General features: G+C 42.4%; 2 protein-coding genes across 2 annotated transcripts in view; both read left to right on the plus strand.

The window, feature by feature from the left end:
* LOC146548163 (protein NLRC3-like) overlaps positions 1–452 on the plus strand; it is an 87296-nt gene extending 86844 nt beyond the window's left edge. The window contains exon 9 of the mRNA XM_085263809.1: positions 239–452. Within this exon, the coding sequence (XP_085119935.1) occupies positions 239–452 (214 nt within the window). The remainder of the gene's footprint in view (positions 1–238) is intronic.
* The window catches only part of LOC146548161 (NACHT, LRR and PYD domains-containing protein 12-like), a 192740-nt gene that overhangs the window by 160186 nt on the left and 15839 nt on the right, over positions 1–16715 (plus strand). The gene's annotated exons all lie outside the window — the stretch shown is intronic.

Below are 16715 nucleotides of genomic sequence, written 5' to 3' on the forward strand. Positions count from 1 at the left end.
CTTTTTCAAGTCTTTGTCCTGTTTTTATGAGAAATGTATGACTTTAATGTGAAACATTCAGAGTTTTTTCTCTTGTTGTGTTTGTTTGAAGCTGCTTCCTGTTGGCTTCAGCTGTTTGGAGTTTCCATTTTCTAAACTTCTACATTCTGAACCTTCTTCAGCTCTGAACAGATGATGAAACACTGAATGATTTCAAGCACTTTGTCTAATAAACTTACATCTTTCATTCTTTATACAGATTGAAGAACTGTGGTTTGTCAGAGATCAGCTGTGATTATCTGGCAGCAGCACTGAAGTCCAACCCCTCCCATCTGAGACAGCTGGACCTGAGTAATGACTCCTTGTCTTCGACTAAGAACAACCTGCAGGATCCAGGAGTGAAGCATCTGTGTGGTTTCCTGGAGAGTCCAGGATGTAAACTTGAAACTCTGAGGTCAGTCAGCATGTTTTAGTTGTGCTGAGATGAATATGATGTGAAAGTTGTGCTGACACTAAACTGCAGACATCAGGCTGATATTATACTGATCCACACTGAGGATCTTCATGGTAAAGTCTGTTTTCTTCTTCTCTGGTTTAGTCCATTGACTGCAGCAGAACAATGTTCACATTTCAAACAGTGATACTCAACGTATGGCCCGCGGCCCACACGCGGCCTGCCCACCTTTCCTGATTCAGAGAGAGGGGACCCTGATTAACTGTGTAGCTTCTTCCTCACAGTTCTAAGTATCAGACACAACAATGAATAATCCACAGCTGACTGTCTTTAGCAGGTCAAAGGTCACGGCACACAGCAGACAGTCAGAAATATTCTAACTCTGATCATTTATCAGTTGTGACACTGTGAGACTTGATCAGAGGTGTGATCATCACAGCAGAGGCCTTTGTGTCAAAGTCACTGAGGATCAAACAGAAACACATGAAGCAGATTTTCCTCTTCTGGCTTTTTATAGCAGATAACCTTCAAAATATTCTGCAGTCGATCAAAAACTGAAGCAAACCATGAAGCAACATGTGAACATGAGCTGATGCTGCTGAAGTGAAGCAAAGTTACAGAGGTTTGATTACAGACACAGCTGAGAGTTTGTAATCTGTCATCATTTTAAAAAGTTTCCATGGAACAGCAGAAATGAGGCTTTACTGTCAGAGGCCGACAGCACTGAACACAACAGCAGACTGGTGGCTAATAAACAGTGAATGATGCAGAAACAGATGTTTGAAGCTGTTCTTGGAGTACACTGAGAGAGAGAGAGCTGTGCAGGCAGGAACAGCCAAAGTCAGAGAGAATTCATGAGCATATTTATCAAACGTGAAGCAGAGTTTGGATCTTCTTTTGCTGCTGCTTCACTCAGTTTTGGTTGGAGACAGATGAAACCTGCAGCTTCAGGATCTGTGAGCTGTCCACTTTCAGCCCCGACGGCGTGTCCGTGTACGTGCCGTCGAGTGAATGATCCACGCTCTGTGTTTCCATCTTTGTGTGTTTAGCTGCTCTCATTTACTGTTTTATCTGTTTGCTGCTTGTTGAAATCGTTTGTGAGCTTTAACCTGAGATTCTGGCAAAATACATTTATATTAAACATCGATTCAGGATTGAATGAATCAACATCGTTTTATTCAAATTAAAACCATTTAAATGGGAACATGAATTTTTTACAGCCGCCTCTAATGCTGGGTAATGTCAGCTGGTCCATGTGCAGCTGGCTGTGAGGCTCAGGGAGCGTCGACAAAGTGCAACACTGAAAGAACATCATCCATAAATATTGAGTAAGAACTGGACTCTCATACAGCGAGACTCAAATGCCTTTAAACATCAGCTTATCCTGCTGATCCAAGTCCAACACTGAGTTTGTAAAAACATGTTTGTCAATCATTTTGTTTGGTTTCTGAGGAAAATGATTCATTAACTTGCTGCTAATACACAACATTTCATCATATTTCCTCATAACCCTCTTTTGTCTGACCATTTGATCCCATTTGAATTTGCAATAAAGGATCCACAGAGTTTGGTGACAATAATGACAGTAGATGTTTGTGTGAAAGTGCTGGAAGCAAATGAGTGTGTGATGTTCTTTCAGTGTTGCACTTTGTAGACGCTCCCTGAGCACTGGTCTCACAGCCAGCTGCACATAGAGACCAGTGTTGTTAGTCCAGGTCAGAAGATGACTTGTTGGAATGAAAATGAGCTTGTAGTTTGTCTGCTTTAATAATGTTACTGGAAAAAGGTGTTGGACTTCAAATATGTCCATTTCTGTCACACTTCACCTTTAAAAGTGAAGCCATGTGGTTCCTGGAAGGAAAAACACGACTTTTTCAAGTCTTTGTCCTGTTTTTATGAGAAATGTTCGACTTTAATGTGAAACATTCAGAGTTTTTTCTCTTGTTGTGTTTGTTTGAAGCTGCTTCCTGTTGGCTTCAGCTGTTTGGAGTTTCCATTTTCTAAACTTCTACATTCTGAACCTTCTTCAGCTCTGAACAGATGATGAAACACTGAATGATTTCAAGCACTTTGTCTAATAAACTTACATCTTTCATTCTTTATACAGATTGAAGGACTGTGGTTTGTCAGAGATCAGCTGTGATTATCTGGCAGCAGCACTGAAGTCCAACCCCTCCCATCTGAGAGAGCTGGACCTGAGCGACAACGACAACCTGCAGGATCCAGGAGTGAAGCATCTGTGTGGTTTCCTGGAGAGTCCAGGATGTAAACTTGAAACTCTGAGGTCAGTCAGCATGTTTTAGTTGTGCTGAGATGAATATGATGTGAAAGTTGTGCTGACACTAAACTGCAGACATCAGGCTGATATTATACTGATCCACACTGAGGATCTTCATGGTAAAGTCTGTTTTCTTCTTCTCTGGTTTAGTCCATTGACTGCAGCAGAACAATGTTCACATTTCAAACAGTGATACTCAACGTATGGCCCGCGGCCCACACGCGGCCTGCCCACCTTTCCTGATTCAGAGAGAGGGGACCCTGATTAACTGTGTAGCTTCTTCCTCACAGTTCTAAGTATCAGACACAACAATGAATAATCCACAGCTGACTGTCTTTAGAGGGTCAAAGGTCACGGCACACAGCAGACAGTCAGAAATATTCTAACTCTGATCATTTATCAGTTGTGACACTGTGAGACTTGATCAGAGGTGTGATCATCACAGCAGAGGCCTTTGTGTCAAAGTCACTGAGGATCAAACAGAAACACATGAAGCAGATTTTCCTCTTCTGGCTTTTTATAGCAGATAACCTTCAAAATATTCTGCAGTCGATCAAAAACTGAAGCAAACCATGAAGCAACATGTGAACATGAGCTGATGCTGCTGAAGTGAAGCAAAGTTACAGAGGTTTGATTACAGACACAGCTGAGAGTTTGTAATCTGTCATCATTTTAAAAAGTTTCCATGGAACAGCAGAAATGAGGCTTTACTGTCAGAGGCCGACAGCACTGAACACAACAGCAGACTGGTGGCTAATAAACAGTGAATGATGCAGAAACAGATGTTTGAAGCTGTTCTTGGAGTACACTGAGAGAGAGAGAGCTGTGCAGGCAGGAACAGCCAAAGTCAGAGAGAATTCATGAGCATATTGATCAAACGTGAAGCAGAGTTTGGATCTTCTTTTGCTGCTGCTTCACTCAGTTTTGGTTGGAGACAGATGAAACCTGCAGCTTCAGGATCTGTGAGCTGTCCACTTTCAGCCCCGACGGCGTGTCCGTGTACGTGCCGTCGAGTGAACGATCCACGCTCTGTGTTTCCATCTTTGTGTGTTTAGCTGCTCTCATTTACTGTTTTATCTGTTTGCTGCTTGTTGAAATAGTTTGTGAGCTTTAACCTGAGATTCTGGCAAAATACATTTATATTAAACATCGATTCAGGATTGAATGAATCAACATCGTTTTATTCGAATTAAAACCATTTAAATGGGAACATGAATTTTTTACAGCCGCCTCTAATGCTGGGTAATGTCAGCTGGTCCATGTGCAGCTGGCTGTGAGGCTCAGGGAGCGTCTACAAAGTGCAACACTGAAAGAACATCATCCATAAATATTGAGTAAGAACTGGACTCTCATACAGCGAGACTCAAATGCCTTTAAACATCAGCTTATCCTGCTGATCCAAGTCCAACACTGAGTTTGTAAAAACATGTTTGTCAATCATTTTGTTTGGTTTCTGAGGAAAAAGATTCAATAACTTGCTGCTAATACACAACATTTCATCATATTTCCTCATAACCCTCTTTTGTCTGACCATTTGATCCCATTTGAATTTGCAATAAAGGATCCACAGAGTTTGGTGACAATGATGACAGTAGATGTTTGTGTGAAAGTGCTGGAAGCAAATGAGTGTGTGATGTTCTTTCAGTGTTGCACTTTGTAGACGCTCCCTGAGCACTGGTCTCACAGCCAGCTGCACATAGAGACCAGTGTTGTTAGTCCAGGTCAGAAGATGACTTGTTGGAATGAAAATGAGCTTGTAGTTTGTCTGCTTTAATAATGTGACTGGAAAAAGGTGTTGGACTTCAAATATGTCCATTTCTGTCACACTTCACCTTTAAAAGTGAAGCCATGTGGTTCCTGGAAGGAAAAACACGACTTTTTCAAGTCTTTGTCCTGTTTTTATGAGAAATGTACGACTTTAATGTGAAACATTCAGAGTTTTTTCTCTTGTTGTGTTTGTTTGAAGCTGCTTCCTGTTGGCTTCAGCTGTTTGGAGTTTCCATTTTCTAAACTTCTACATTCTGAACCTTCTTCAGCTCTGAACAGATGATGAAACACTGAATGATTTCAAGCACTTTGTCTAATAAACTTACATCTTTCATTCTTTATACAGATTGAAGAACTGTGGTTTGTCAGAGATCAGCTGTGATTATCTGGCAGCAGCACTGAAGTCCAACCCCTCCCATCTGAGACAGCTGGACCTGAGTAATGACTCCTTGTCTTCGACTAAGAACAACCTGCAGGATCCAGGAGTGAAGCATCTGTGTGGTTTCCTGGAGAGTCCAGGATGTAAACTTGAAACTCTGAGGTCAGTCAGCATGTTTTAGTTGTGCTGAGATGAATATGATGTGAAAGTTGTGCTGACACTAAACTGCAGACATCAGGCTGATATTATACTGATCCACACTGAGGATCTTCATGGTAAAGTCTGTTTTCTTCTTCTCTGGTTTAGTCCATTGACTGCAGCAGAACAATGTTCACATTTCAAACAGTGATACTCAACGTATGGCCCGCGGCCCACACGCGGCCTGCCCACCTTTCCTGATTCAGAGAGAGGGGACCCTGATTAACTGTGTAGCTTCTTCCTCACAGTTCTAAGTATCAGACACAACAATGAATAATCCACAGCTGACTGTCTTTAGCAGGTCAAAGGTCACGGCACACAGCAGACAGTCAGAAATATTCTAACTCTGATCATTTATCAGTTGTGACACTGTGAGACTTGATCAGAGGTGTGATCATCACAGCAGAGGCCTTTGTGTCAAAGTCACTGAGGATCAAACAGAAACACATGAAGCAGATTTTCCTCTTCTGGCTTTTTATAGCAGATAACCTTCAAAATATTCTGCAGTCGATCAAAAACTGAAGCAAACCATGAAGCAACATGTGAACATGAGCTGATGCTGCTGAAGTGAAGCAAAGTTACAGAGGTTTGATTACAGACACAGCTGAGAGTTTGTAATCTGTCATCATTTTAAAAAGTTTCCATGGAACAGCAGAAATGAGGCTTTACTGTCAGAGGCCGACAGCACTGAACACAACAGCAGACTGGTGGCTAATAAACAGTGAATGATGCAGAAACAGATGTTTGAAGCTGTTCTTGGAGTACACTGAGAGAGAGAGAGCTGTGCAGGCAGGAACAGCCAAAGTCAGAGAGAATTCATGAGCATATTGATCAAACGTGAAGCAGAGTTTGGATCTTCTTTTGCTGCTGCTTCACTCAGTTTTGGTTGGAGACAGATGAAACCTGCAGCTTCAGGATCTGTGAGCTGTCCACTTTCAGCCCCGACGGCGTGTCCGTGTACGTGCCGTCGAGTGAACGATCCACGCTCTGTGTTTCCATCTTTGTGTGTTTAGCTGCTCTCATTTACTGTTTTATCTGTTTGCTGCTTGTTGAAATAGTTTGTGAGCTTTAACCTGAGATTCTGGCAAAATACATTTATATTAAACATCGATTCAGGATTGAATGAATCAACATCGTTTTATTCAAATTAAAACCATTTAAATGGGAACATGAATTTTTTACAGCCGCCTCTAATGCTGGGTAATGTCAGCTGGTCCATGTGCAGCTGGCTGTGAGGCTCAGGGAGCGTCGACAAAGTGCAACACTGAAAGAACATCATCCATAAATATTGAGTAAGAACTGGACTCTCATACAGCGAGACTCAAATGCCTTTAAACATCAGCTTATCCTGCTGATCCAAGTCCAACACTGAGTTTGTAAAAACATGTTTGTCAATCATTTTGTTTGGTTTCTGAGGAAAAAGATTCAATAACTTGCTGCTAATACACAACATTTCATCATATTTCCTCATAACCCTCTTTTGTCTGACCATTTGATCCCATTTGAATTTGCAATAAAGGATCCACAGAGTTTGGTGACAATAATGACAGTAGATGTTTGTGTGAAAGTGCTGGAAGCAAATGAGTGTGTGATGTTCTTTCAGTGTTGCACTTTGTAGACGCTCCCTGAGCACTGGTCTCACAGCCAGCTGCACATAGAGACCAGTGTTGTTAGTCCAGGTCAGAAGATGACTTGTTGGAATGAAAATGAGCTTGTAGTTTGTCTGCTTTAATAATGTGACTGGAAAAAGGTGTTGGACTTCAAATATGTCCATTTCTGTCACACTTCACCTTTAAAAGTGAAGCCATGTGGTTCCTGGAAGGAAAAACACGACTTTTTCAAGTCTTTGTCCTGTTTTTATGAGAAATGTACAACTTTAATGTGAAACATTCAGAGTTTTTTCTCTTGTTGTGTTTGTTTGAAGCTGCTTCCTGTTGGCTTCAGCTGTTTGGAGTTTCCATTTTCTAAACTTCTACATTCTGAAGCTTCTTCAGCTCTGAACAGATGATGAAACACTGAATGATTTCAAGCACTTTGTCTAATAAACTTACATCTTTCATTCTTTATACAGATTGAAGAGCTGTGGTTTGTCAGATATTGGCCTTGATTATCTGGCAGCAGCACTGAAGTCCAACCCCTCGTATCCCACAGAGGTGGACCTGAGTGGAACCTACAGCAACCTGAAGGGTTCAGGAGTGAAGCATCTGTGTGATTTCCTGGAGAATCCACGATGTCGATTTGAAACTCTGAGGTCAGTCAGCATGTTTTAGTTGTGCTGAGATGAATATGATGTGAAAGTTGTGCTGACACTAAACTGCAGACATCAGGCTGATATTATACTGATCCACACTGAGGATCTTCATGGTAAAGTCTGTTTTCTTCTTCTCTGGTTTAGTCCATTGACTGCAGCAGAACAATGTTCACATTTCAAACAGTGATGCTCAACGTATGGCCCGCGGCCCACACGCGGCCTGCCCACCTTTCCTAATTCAGAGAGAGGGGACCCTGATTAACTGTGTAGCTTCTTCCTCACACTTCTAAGTATCAGACACAACAATGACTAATCCACAGCTGACTGTCTTTAGCAGGTCAAAGGTCACGGCACACAGCAGTCTGTGAAACAGTTTGGAGCAGGAATTCTTGCACATTTACAAACTGACACTGCTGCACGGCATGCTGGGTAATGCTAGCTGCTCAGGTATGGGTGTGGTAACGGCTGTGAGACTCTGTGGCTGCAGAACACTGAAGAAGAGAAAAGAGAGGTGGAGGATGAAGAAAAGAGGCGGAGATGAAGCAGAAGTTTAACTCTAGAGAGGAGCTGTGTCTGTGTGGGTGGGGCTCAGGCAGCTCCGCCCACACAGTGACAGTGAAGCAGGTGAAGAGTAATAAATGAAGACAGCAGACAGTATTTGATAAGCTGATGTACAAACATGTAGTATGATGGTGGCAGCTACAGAAACAGGTCCATACAGACTGAAGCGTGTCTCAGTCTGAATGTACACTGCTGTTATAAGAGCTGTGGAAACTCAGGTCAAAAGGACGTAACCACACTGCTGACAGTTCCAGGACAGTCACAGAGTTACAGCATCATTTGTGACCATAAAGACAGAAAGCTCATCCAAATCCTGGGATTAAAAGTCTGTCCTGGTGGTGTCCAGTCAAACACGTCTCTGTGAAAGCTTCAATCCAACAGGCTCCAAAGTCCTTCTGCTCATTTCCTCGCCGGGTTCTTGATGCTCCTGTACCATCTCTCTGTCATCCTCCTCGCTCCCTCTTTGCACTCACAGTCTTTGTGCATCATTAACACTCACATGTGGAAAACCAAAGTTTTACTGGGCAGAAGATGATCATCAGTGACTCTGTCTTTAAAACACTCTTGTTAGAAATGTTCGACTTTAATGTGAAACATTCAGAGTTTTTTCTCTTGTTGTGTTTGTTTGAAGCTGCTTCCTGTTGGCTTCAGCTGTTTGGAGTTTCCATTTTCTAAACTTCTACATTCTGAACCTTCTTCAGCTCTGAACAGATGATGAAACACTGAATGATTTCAAGCACTTTGTCTAATAAACTTACATCTTTCATTCTTTATACAGATTGAAGAGCTGTGATTTGTCAGAGATCAGCTGTGATTATCTGGCAGCAGCACTGAAGTCCAACCCCTCCCATCTGAGAGAGCTGGACCTGAGTAATGACTCCTCCTGGTCTTCAACTAAGAACAAGCTGCAGGATCCAGGAGTGAAGCATCTGTGTGGTTTCCTGGAGAGTCCAGGATGTAAACTTGAAACTCTGAGGTCAGTCAGCATGTTTTAGTTGTGCTGAGATGAATATGATGTGAAAGTTGTGCTGACACTAAACTGCAGACATCAGGCTGATATTATACTGATCCACACTGAGGATCTTCATGGTAAAGTCTGTTTTCTTCTTCTCTGGTTTAGTCCATTGACTGCAGCAGAACAATGTTCACATTTCAAACAGTGATATTCAACGTATGGCCCGCGGCCCACACGCGGCCTGCCCACCTTTCCTGATTCAGAGAGAGGGGACCCTGATTAACTGTGTAGCTTCTTCCTCACAGTTCTAAGTATCAGACACAACAATGAATAATCCACAGCTGACTGTCTTTAGCAGGTCAAAGGTCACGGCACACAGCACTCTGTGAAACAGTTTGGAGCAGGAATTCTTGCACATTTACAAACTGACACTGCTGCACGGCATGCTGGGTAATGCTAGCTGCTCAGGTATGGGCGTGCTAACGGCTGTGAGGCTCCGTGGCTGCAGAACACTGAAGAAGAGAAAAGAGAGGTGGAGGATGAAGAAAAGAGGCGGAGATGAAGCAGAAGTTTAGCTCCAGAGAGGAGCTGTGTCTGTGTGGGCGGGGCTCAGGCAGCTCCGCCCACTCAGTTTGTTCCCTCCTGATTCATCTGCATGTGTTCTGCTTCACACTGCTCACCTCCACCAAAGACTTCACAAACATCTTCTTTCTTTGAGTCCAGTTTGTCCCACAAACACTTCCAAATCTCCTCCTCTGAGATTCTGCAGCTTCTTGCAGTGTGACTCAGCTGACTTCTGACAGACCACAGACTGGCACAGCATCCACATGTGTCTCCTTTCAAACAGGCTCTTGATGTTTCCTCCCACATCATTCTGGCCTCTCAGTCTCCTTTGTTCTCCAGCTCTGTAGCTCCAGCTGGTGAAGCTTCAGTTTTCCATGTTGGTAACAGTAAACTACAGCCTCTGCTGTCAGCTGGGTAACTAAACAGAGCTGCAGCACGTCTCTGCGGTGGTGCTACATCCAGCCTGCAGACGGCCGTCTACATGTTGTAGTGGTTTACAGTCACCAGGGGGCGCTGTCCCAGCCATGCAGGCAGTGGGCTGCTCTGCTTGTGCTGTTGTTGGTGAAGCTGAAGTGAAAGCGAGAGTTAAAACCCTGAACAGTGTCCACTGAGCTTCTCATGCTATTCTCATGCTCAAAGAAGTTTAACAGGAAGGACGACTCGTCCATCAGGCGTCCAGCTGTCCGTGACCGTGTCCACAGCAGAGTGTGACCGAGGCTTCATGCTAACACGCACACATGAAGCTAATACCACCACGAGCAGCTGCTCAGTGGATTTGGAGGACAAATGTCTGCAGCTTCTCACAGGCAGTATGCAGAATGTGGATCTCCACAAAGACTGTGGAGAGCTCGTCCCACACTCTAAATCCACACTTGTCTGCACAAAACTTCTCACACGTTCCCGTCACAAGTGTCTTCTAAGTGAAGCTACCAGGTTCAGGTCCAGCTTGTTTATCTGGAGCTGCAGGAGATGATCCATCCTCACAAAGCAACACAGCAGATATGCAAACACACAACACAACCAAAGGATTCTCTCTGCATGTCTGTGGCTGATGCTGCTGGAACGAAGCTGTTTGAAACCTTGTTGTTCTGCACTTTGGGAGCAGAAGAGGAAACCGAAGCTCTGTGCAGAGGGTCCAATGGAAGCAGCCAAGCGCTGTAAGTGTCTGCTGTACAGGGATGCTGGTTCAGCTGTGGCTCAGTTTCACAGTGTGACTCAATAAAAGCAGCAGGAAATCAAAGCTTGATGCTTTCATCAGTGTGGAAATAAGAAAGTTTCCTGTGACAGACGCTGGAGCTCTTTCACTCTCAGCTTCACAGTTTCAGCTTCAAACTTCTTCCAACATGTTTCTAACACGGCCACATTCCACCTTAATGGAGCTGATATCTTGTGCATCAGCACATTTTCTAAAGGCAGCGATCACATCTTTAGTTTTGGATGTTTAACTGCAGATTGTTTATGTGTTTATAGCACATTAATTACAGCAGCAGCGTTGACCACAGTGCTGTACAAGAATCCAAAATAACGATTAAAATAACTCCTAATATTAATATCACACATCAAATATCAAATAACTCTCATGCTGTATTAAAAGCCAGTGAATACAAATGTGTTTTCAGAGCAGATTTACAGAGACTGACAGCAGGAGCTGGGGCTGTTCGATAGAACGATGTATATATGATGACCATATGAAAACGTCTATCGTTTCATATCACGCTCTTTGTTTCCTGCTTATGTGTTTGTGTTTTCCAGATAAAGCTTTCAAAATAAATCTGAAGATCCTGTTGAGAGTTTTCAAAATAAACACAATACATTACTGCGGTCGCTCGTTTATCGAGTTACGTTCTAAAAATAAGTCTCAGAATGAAGTAGCAGCTTTATGTTTTACAAGTATTATAGAAGTTTTAAGGCAGTTAAACCCTCACTGCACACTTTCTACACTTTTCTCAGACAGGCATGAACATTTTCACACTTTTCTCTCTTGTTTAAACAAAGTTCAAACCTTCATAGAAAAATAAGTTCATTATTAAAGAGTGAAAGCAAAGTGTTTCTGAAACGTGTCAAATCAGCCTTTGCTGGCATTAAATGAGCTTCTGTGTGAGGAGCACTCGTCCATGGCCTGGGCTCCTCGCTGTCAGGTAAAGTTGCATAAAGCTTTTGAGTTTTTCTGCAGATAATGTTGGTGTCCAGCACGATGTTCTTTTTCCTGCGGTCACTGAGCCACAAAGCCAAAGCTGACTCCATCCTTACGATGTTCTTGTTGTGGACAGTTACAACCTTTTTGCCTCCTTGTTGAAACTATGATGGTCAGCATCTTCCTCTGCCTTTGGCTGCTACCACAGGTGCAAAACGTCTCGTCATCATTGTTGTTTGTTGGGACAAAACGTACAAACATACAGTGCAGCACTGCAGAGTCACACTGCTGTAAATTTGAACACATTCTGTACTGTACAGGAGACACGGCACGAGATTGGCTGACAATGGTCTACAGCCAATCAGGACGCAGAACACAACGCGCTGTAAAAAACAAAAACATGCAAAATTGCACAAAAAAGATCAGCGAAACAGCGAGGCCGCCAAAGGTGAACTGTGTTACAGCGAGGGACCAGCGTATATGTGGTTGTTGGGACGATAAATGTCTTTGAGCTTGTGTCAGAAGACGAGCTGCAGCTTTCTGGACCAGCTGCAGTCTTGCCAGGCAGGTCCCACTAACTCCAACATATAAGGAGTTACAATAATCCAGCTGGGACGTCATGAAAACGTGGATCGCCCGTTCAAGGTTTTTAAAAGATATAAATGATCTCACCTTAGATAAAAGCCTCAGTTTGAAGAAAGACCGCTGTACAACTGAGCTCAGCTGTTTTTCAAAGGTCACATTGCCGTCAAATATAAGCCCCAAATGTAATAATGTGATTTAATAAAAGAGCTGAACCAGTCTAATAGAGCGCCCTTGATGCCGCCATGCTCCAATGGTGAGGTCAAGATGCTGTGGTCAAGGCAGCGGTCAGATCCAAAAGCACAGCGGAGTCTCCTGATCAGTGGCTGATAAAAGATCATTAAGAACTTTTCAAAGTGCAGTTTCAGTGCTGTGAAGAGCTTTAAAACCAGACTGAAACCTTTACCACAGATTGCAGCTGAACAAATATAATCTTTTACAAAATCTTCGACAGGAAGGGAAGCTTTGAAATAGGCCTGAAGTTTGAGCAGACAGAGGATCCAGATCAGGTTTTTAGTACAGGCTGTACAACAGCATGTTTCAAACAGGCTGTACAACACCTGAACTAAGACTGCTGTTAAAAATCGCTAAGATGTCGGAACCAACAACCTTTAAAATCTTTTTAAACACGTGTTGGAACAACTTCATTTGGACAAGATGATGTCTTTATAGCATCACATCGTTCCTCCACCTGATCAAACCACACAGGCTCAAACTGATCAAAAACAGCTGAGCAGGTGAATATTTTAGCCCCGGTGCGATCTCGGGCGAGAGTATCGATGATGGCCAAAGGGCAGCGTCCAGCTCTACGGCCGCTGAAGAGCAGACTCAACAGACGCGCGTGATGTGGATCCTACTGCTCTAAAACTGGAGCTTCTTCAATCCATTACAGAGACACAAAACCACAAAGACTTGTATAAAACTATCTTCCTTTATTGTCGAAGCTTAAAGAGGATTTTGGAAAATGTGAGTTTTGCCTCTTTATGTTTATGGTGGGGATGCAGAACAAGGAGCAAAGATGAATGTGATGCTGAGTCAGCAGAAGACTTGGACTCATTTGATTCCAGCTTTGATATCATTGATTTCAATATGTCCATTTCTTTCACACTTCACCTTTAAAAGTGAAGCCATGTGGTTCCTGGAAGGAAAAACACGACTTTTTCAAGTCTTTGTCCTGTTTTTATGAGAAATGTACGACTTTAATGTGAAACATTCAGAGTTTTTTCTCTTGTTGTGTTTGTTTGAAGCTGCTTCCTGTTGGCTTCAGCTGTTTGGAGTTTCCATTTTCTAAACTTCTACATTCTGAACCAGAGGTGTGGACTCGAGTCACATGACTTGGACTCGAGTCAGACTCGAGTCATTAATTTTATGACTTTAGACTTGACTTGAAAAAATGTTCTAAGACTTGTGACTTGACTTGGACTTTTACACCAATGACTTGGGACTTGAATTGGACTTGAACCGGTTTACTTGAAAAGACTTGATATTTTACCCCAAATATAAAATTTAACACGCATATTATATAGAGATTGAAAATGTGACGTCATTCACGGGTAGAACCGCAAAGGATTCTGGGAACTCGTGGCAAGAGGTACTAGCGCACGCAGGCTTTCAATTGAAATCAGTTATACAGCGATAAAAAGAAACACAAAAATGGCAAGAAGCTGTTGTATTATTAACTGCAATAGCCGGTCGCATGACAGCCACGGGAAGCCGACGGGTAAAGAAATCGGTTGTTATCGGATTACGACGTTTAAGAGAAATTGTTCGAGCCATGTTTCCGAAGTAACAAAGATGCGACTGGATTGCAGCCATTCAAAGATCAAATATAACGTCTCAGAACACTCCAGCTCACAGGTTAGTCTGCTCCAAGCATTTACACAAAGGTCAGTCTGCTGTTGTAGTTAATGCGTCATTTTTCTTAACATAATTGGTGATATAGGTTACAAGCAAGTCTGGCGCTGAACAGAAATTGTCGCGCTATGCTCCTTTATTTATTGTGCATAAATAGTGAATTGTCCTGACACAATATTGCGTTTCGCTTCTGTTATTATGGTACATTAACAAAAACATATACTTTTATTCACAGGATAAAACAGTTGTTTTGTATCACTAATTGCCCAGTACGATTACAGCATACAATATTATTGTCACTGCTACATTTCTGTAATGAACCAGAAATTATTTCCACTACTAATTAATTACCGTTGAGCTCAAAGGTCCTATTAATAAACGGTTAACGAATGTGTATTTATGACGACGATTTGTGAGACTGGTAAACTTATGATACGTACGATGGTCTTTCGTTCTACACGGTGCATTTCAAGGTCCTGTACCCATCCGTCGGTAAACTGTACCTGGGCTTGTTGCAGTGACCTGAAGTTACTAAACTTCATGAGTGTATGCACTCACTCCAAGAACCGTATGATTATAAATATGCATATAAATATGCTAAGATGAGATAGCTGACTTCATCTAACTAGCAAATGTTGTCCAGGCTACGTTGGTGATACAGTTTTTTTAATGTGTATGATATTTTTGTCATGCGATTTTAAAGCCGGTCCTACAACCGCATCCAAGAATAACATGCAGCTTATCTCAGAACTGTCGGTGAAAATTATTCTTGGAGCTAGGTTTAATTGAGCTGCATTTTAAAGAGGTGCAATTTCACAATTTGTGTATATTTTCTACGTTCACTATTTTGTCATGTGTTGAGAAAAACACAGATTTAAAAATTACATGGTCTAATATTTACATTTAGCATATAACTGCAACATGCTTTTTTTCGTTTTTTTTAATGACTCGAAAGGACTTGAAATTCAAAATTTCAGACTTGTGACTTGACTTGGACTTTTACACCAGTGACTTGAGACTCGACTCTGACTTGCCTGACATTACTTGAGACTTGACTTGAGACTTGAGGATAAAGACTTGAGACTTACTTGAGACTTGCAAAACAATGACTTGGTCCCACCTCTGTTCTGAACCTTCTTCAGCTCTGAACAGATGATGAAACACTGAATGATTTCAAGCTCTTTGTCTAATAAACTTACATCTTTCATTCTTTATACAGATTGAAGGACTGTGGTTTGTCAGAGATCAGCTGTGATTATCTGGCAGCAGCACTGAAGTCCAACCCCTCCCATCTGAGAGAGCTGGACCTGAGTAATGACTCCTCCTGGTCTTCAACTAAGAACAACCTGCAGGATCCAGGAGTGAAGCATCTGTGTGGTTTCCTGGAGAGTCCAGGATGTAAACTTGAAACTCTGAGGTCAGTCAGCATGTTTTAGTTGTGCTGAGATGAATATGATGTGAAAGTTGTGCTGACACTAAACTGCAGACATCAGGCTGATATTATACTGATCCACACTGAGGATCTTCATGGTAAAGTCTGTTTTCTTCTTCTCTGGTTTAGTCCATTGACTGCAGCAGAACAATGTTCACATTTCAAACAGTGATACTCAACGTATGGCCCGCGGCCCACACGCGGCCTGCCCACCTTTCCTGATTCAGAGAGAGGGGACCCTGATTAACTGTGTAGCTTCTTCCTCACAGTTCTAAGTATCAGACACAACAATGAATAATCCACAGCTGACTGTCTTTAGCAGGTCAAAGGTCACGGCACACAGCAGACAGTCAGAAATATTCTAACTCTGATCATTTATCAGTTGTGACACTGTGAGACTTGATCAGAGGTGTGATCATCACAGCAGAGGCCTTTGTGTCAAAGTCACTGAGGATCAAACAGAAACACATGAAGCAGATTTTCCTCTTCTGGCTTTTTATAGCAGATAACCTTCAAAATATTCTGCAGTCGATCAAAAACTGAAGCAAACCATGAAGCAACATGTGAACATGAGCTGATGCTGCTGAAGTGAAGCAAAGTTACAGAGGTTTGATTACAGACACAGCTGAGAGTTTGTAATCTGTCATCATTTTAAAAAGTTTCCATGGAACAGCAGAAATGAGGCTTTACTGTCAGAGGCCGACAGCACTGAACACAACAGCAGACTGGTGGCTAATAAACAGTGAATGATGCAGAAACAGATGTTTGAAGCTGTTCTTGGAGTACACTGAGAGAGAGAGAGCTGTGCAGGCAGGAACAGCCAAAGTCAGAGAGAATTCATGAGCATATTGATCAAACGTGAAGCAGAGTTTGGATCTTCTTTTGCTGCTGCTTCACTCAGTTTTGGTTGGAGACAGATGAAACCTGCAGCTTCAGGATCTGTGAGCTGTCCACTTTCAGCCCCGACGGCGTGTCCGTGTACGTGCCGTCGAGTGAACGATCCACGCTCTGTGTTTCCATCTTTGTGTGTTTAGCTGCTCTCATTTACTGTTTTAGCTGTTTGCTGCTTGTTGAAATAGTTTGTGAGCTTTAACCTGAGATTCTGGCAAAATACATTTATATTAAACATCGATTCAGGATTGAATGAATCAACATCGTTTTATTCAAATTAAAACCATTTAAATGGGAACATGAATTTTTTACAGCCGCCTCTAATGCTGGGTAATGTCAGCTGGTCCATGTGCAGCTGGCTGTGAGACCAGTGCTCAGGGAGCGTCGACAAAGTGCAACACTGAAAGAACATCATCCATAAATATTGAGTAAGAAC

The sequence above is a fragment of the Mchenga conophoros genome, linkage group LG23 (genome assembly GCF_057382185.1).
Source record: "Mchenga conophoros isolate Kocher_MC1m ecotype Shallow Benthic linkage group LG23, M_conophoros_male_GT1.1, whole genome shotgun sequence".
Taxonomy (NCBI): Eukaryota; Metazoa; Chordata; class Actinopteri; order Cichliformes; family Cichlidae; genus Mchenga; species Mchenga conophoros.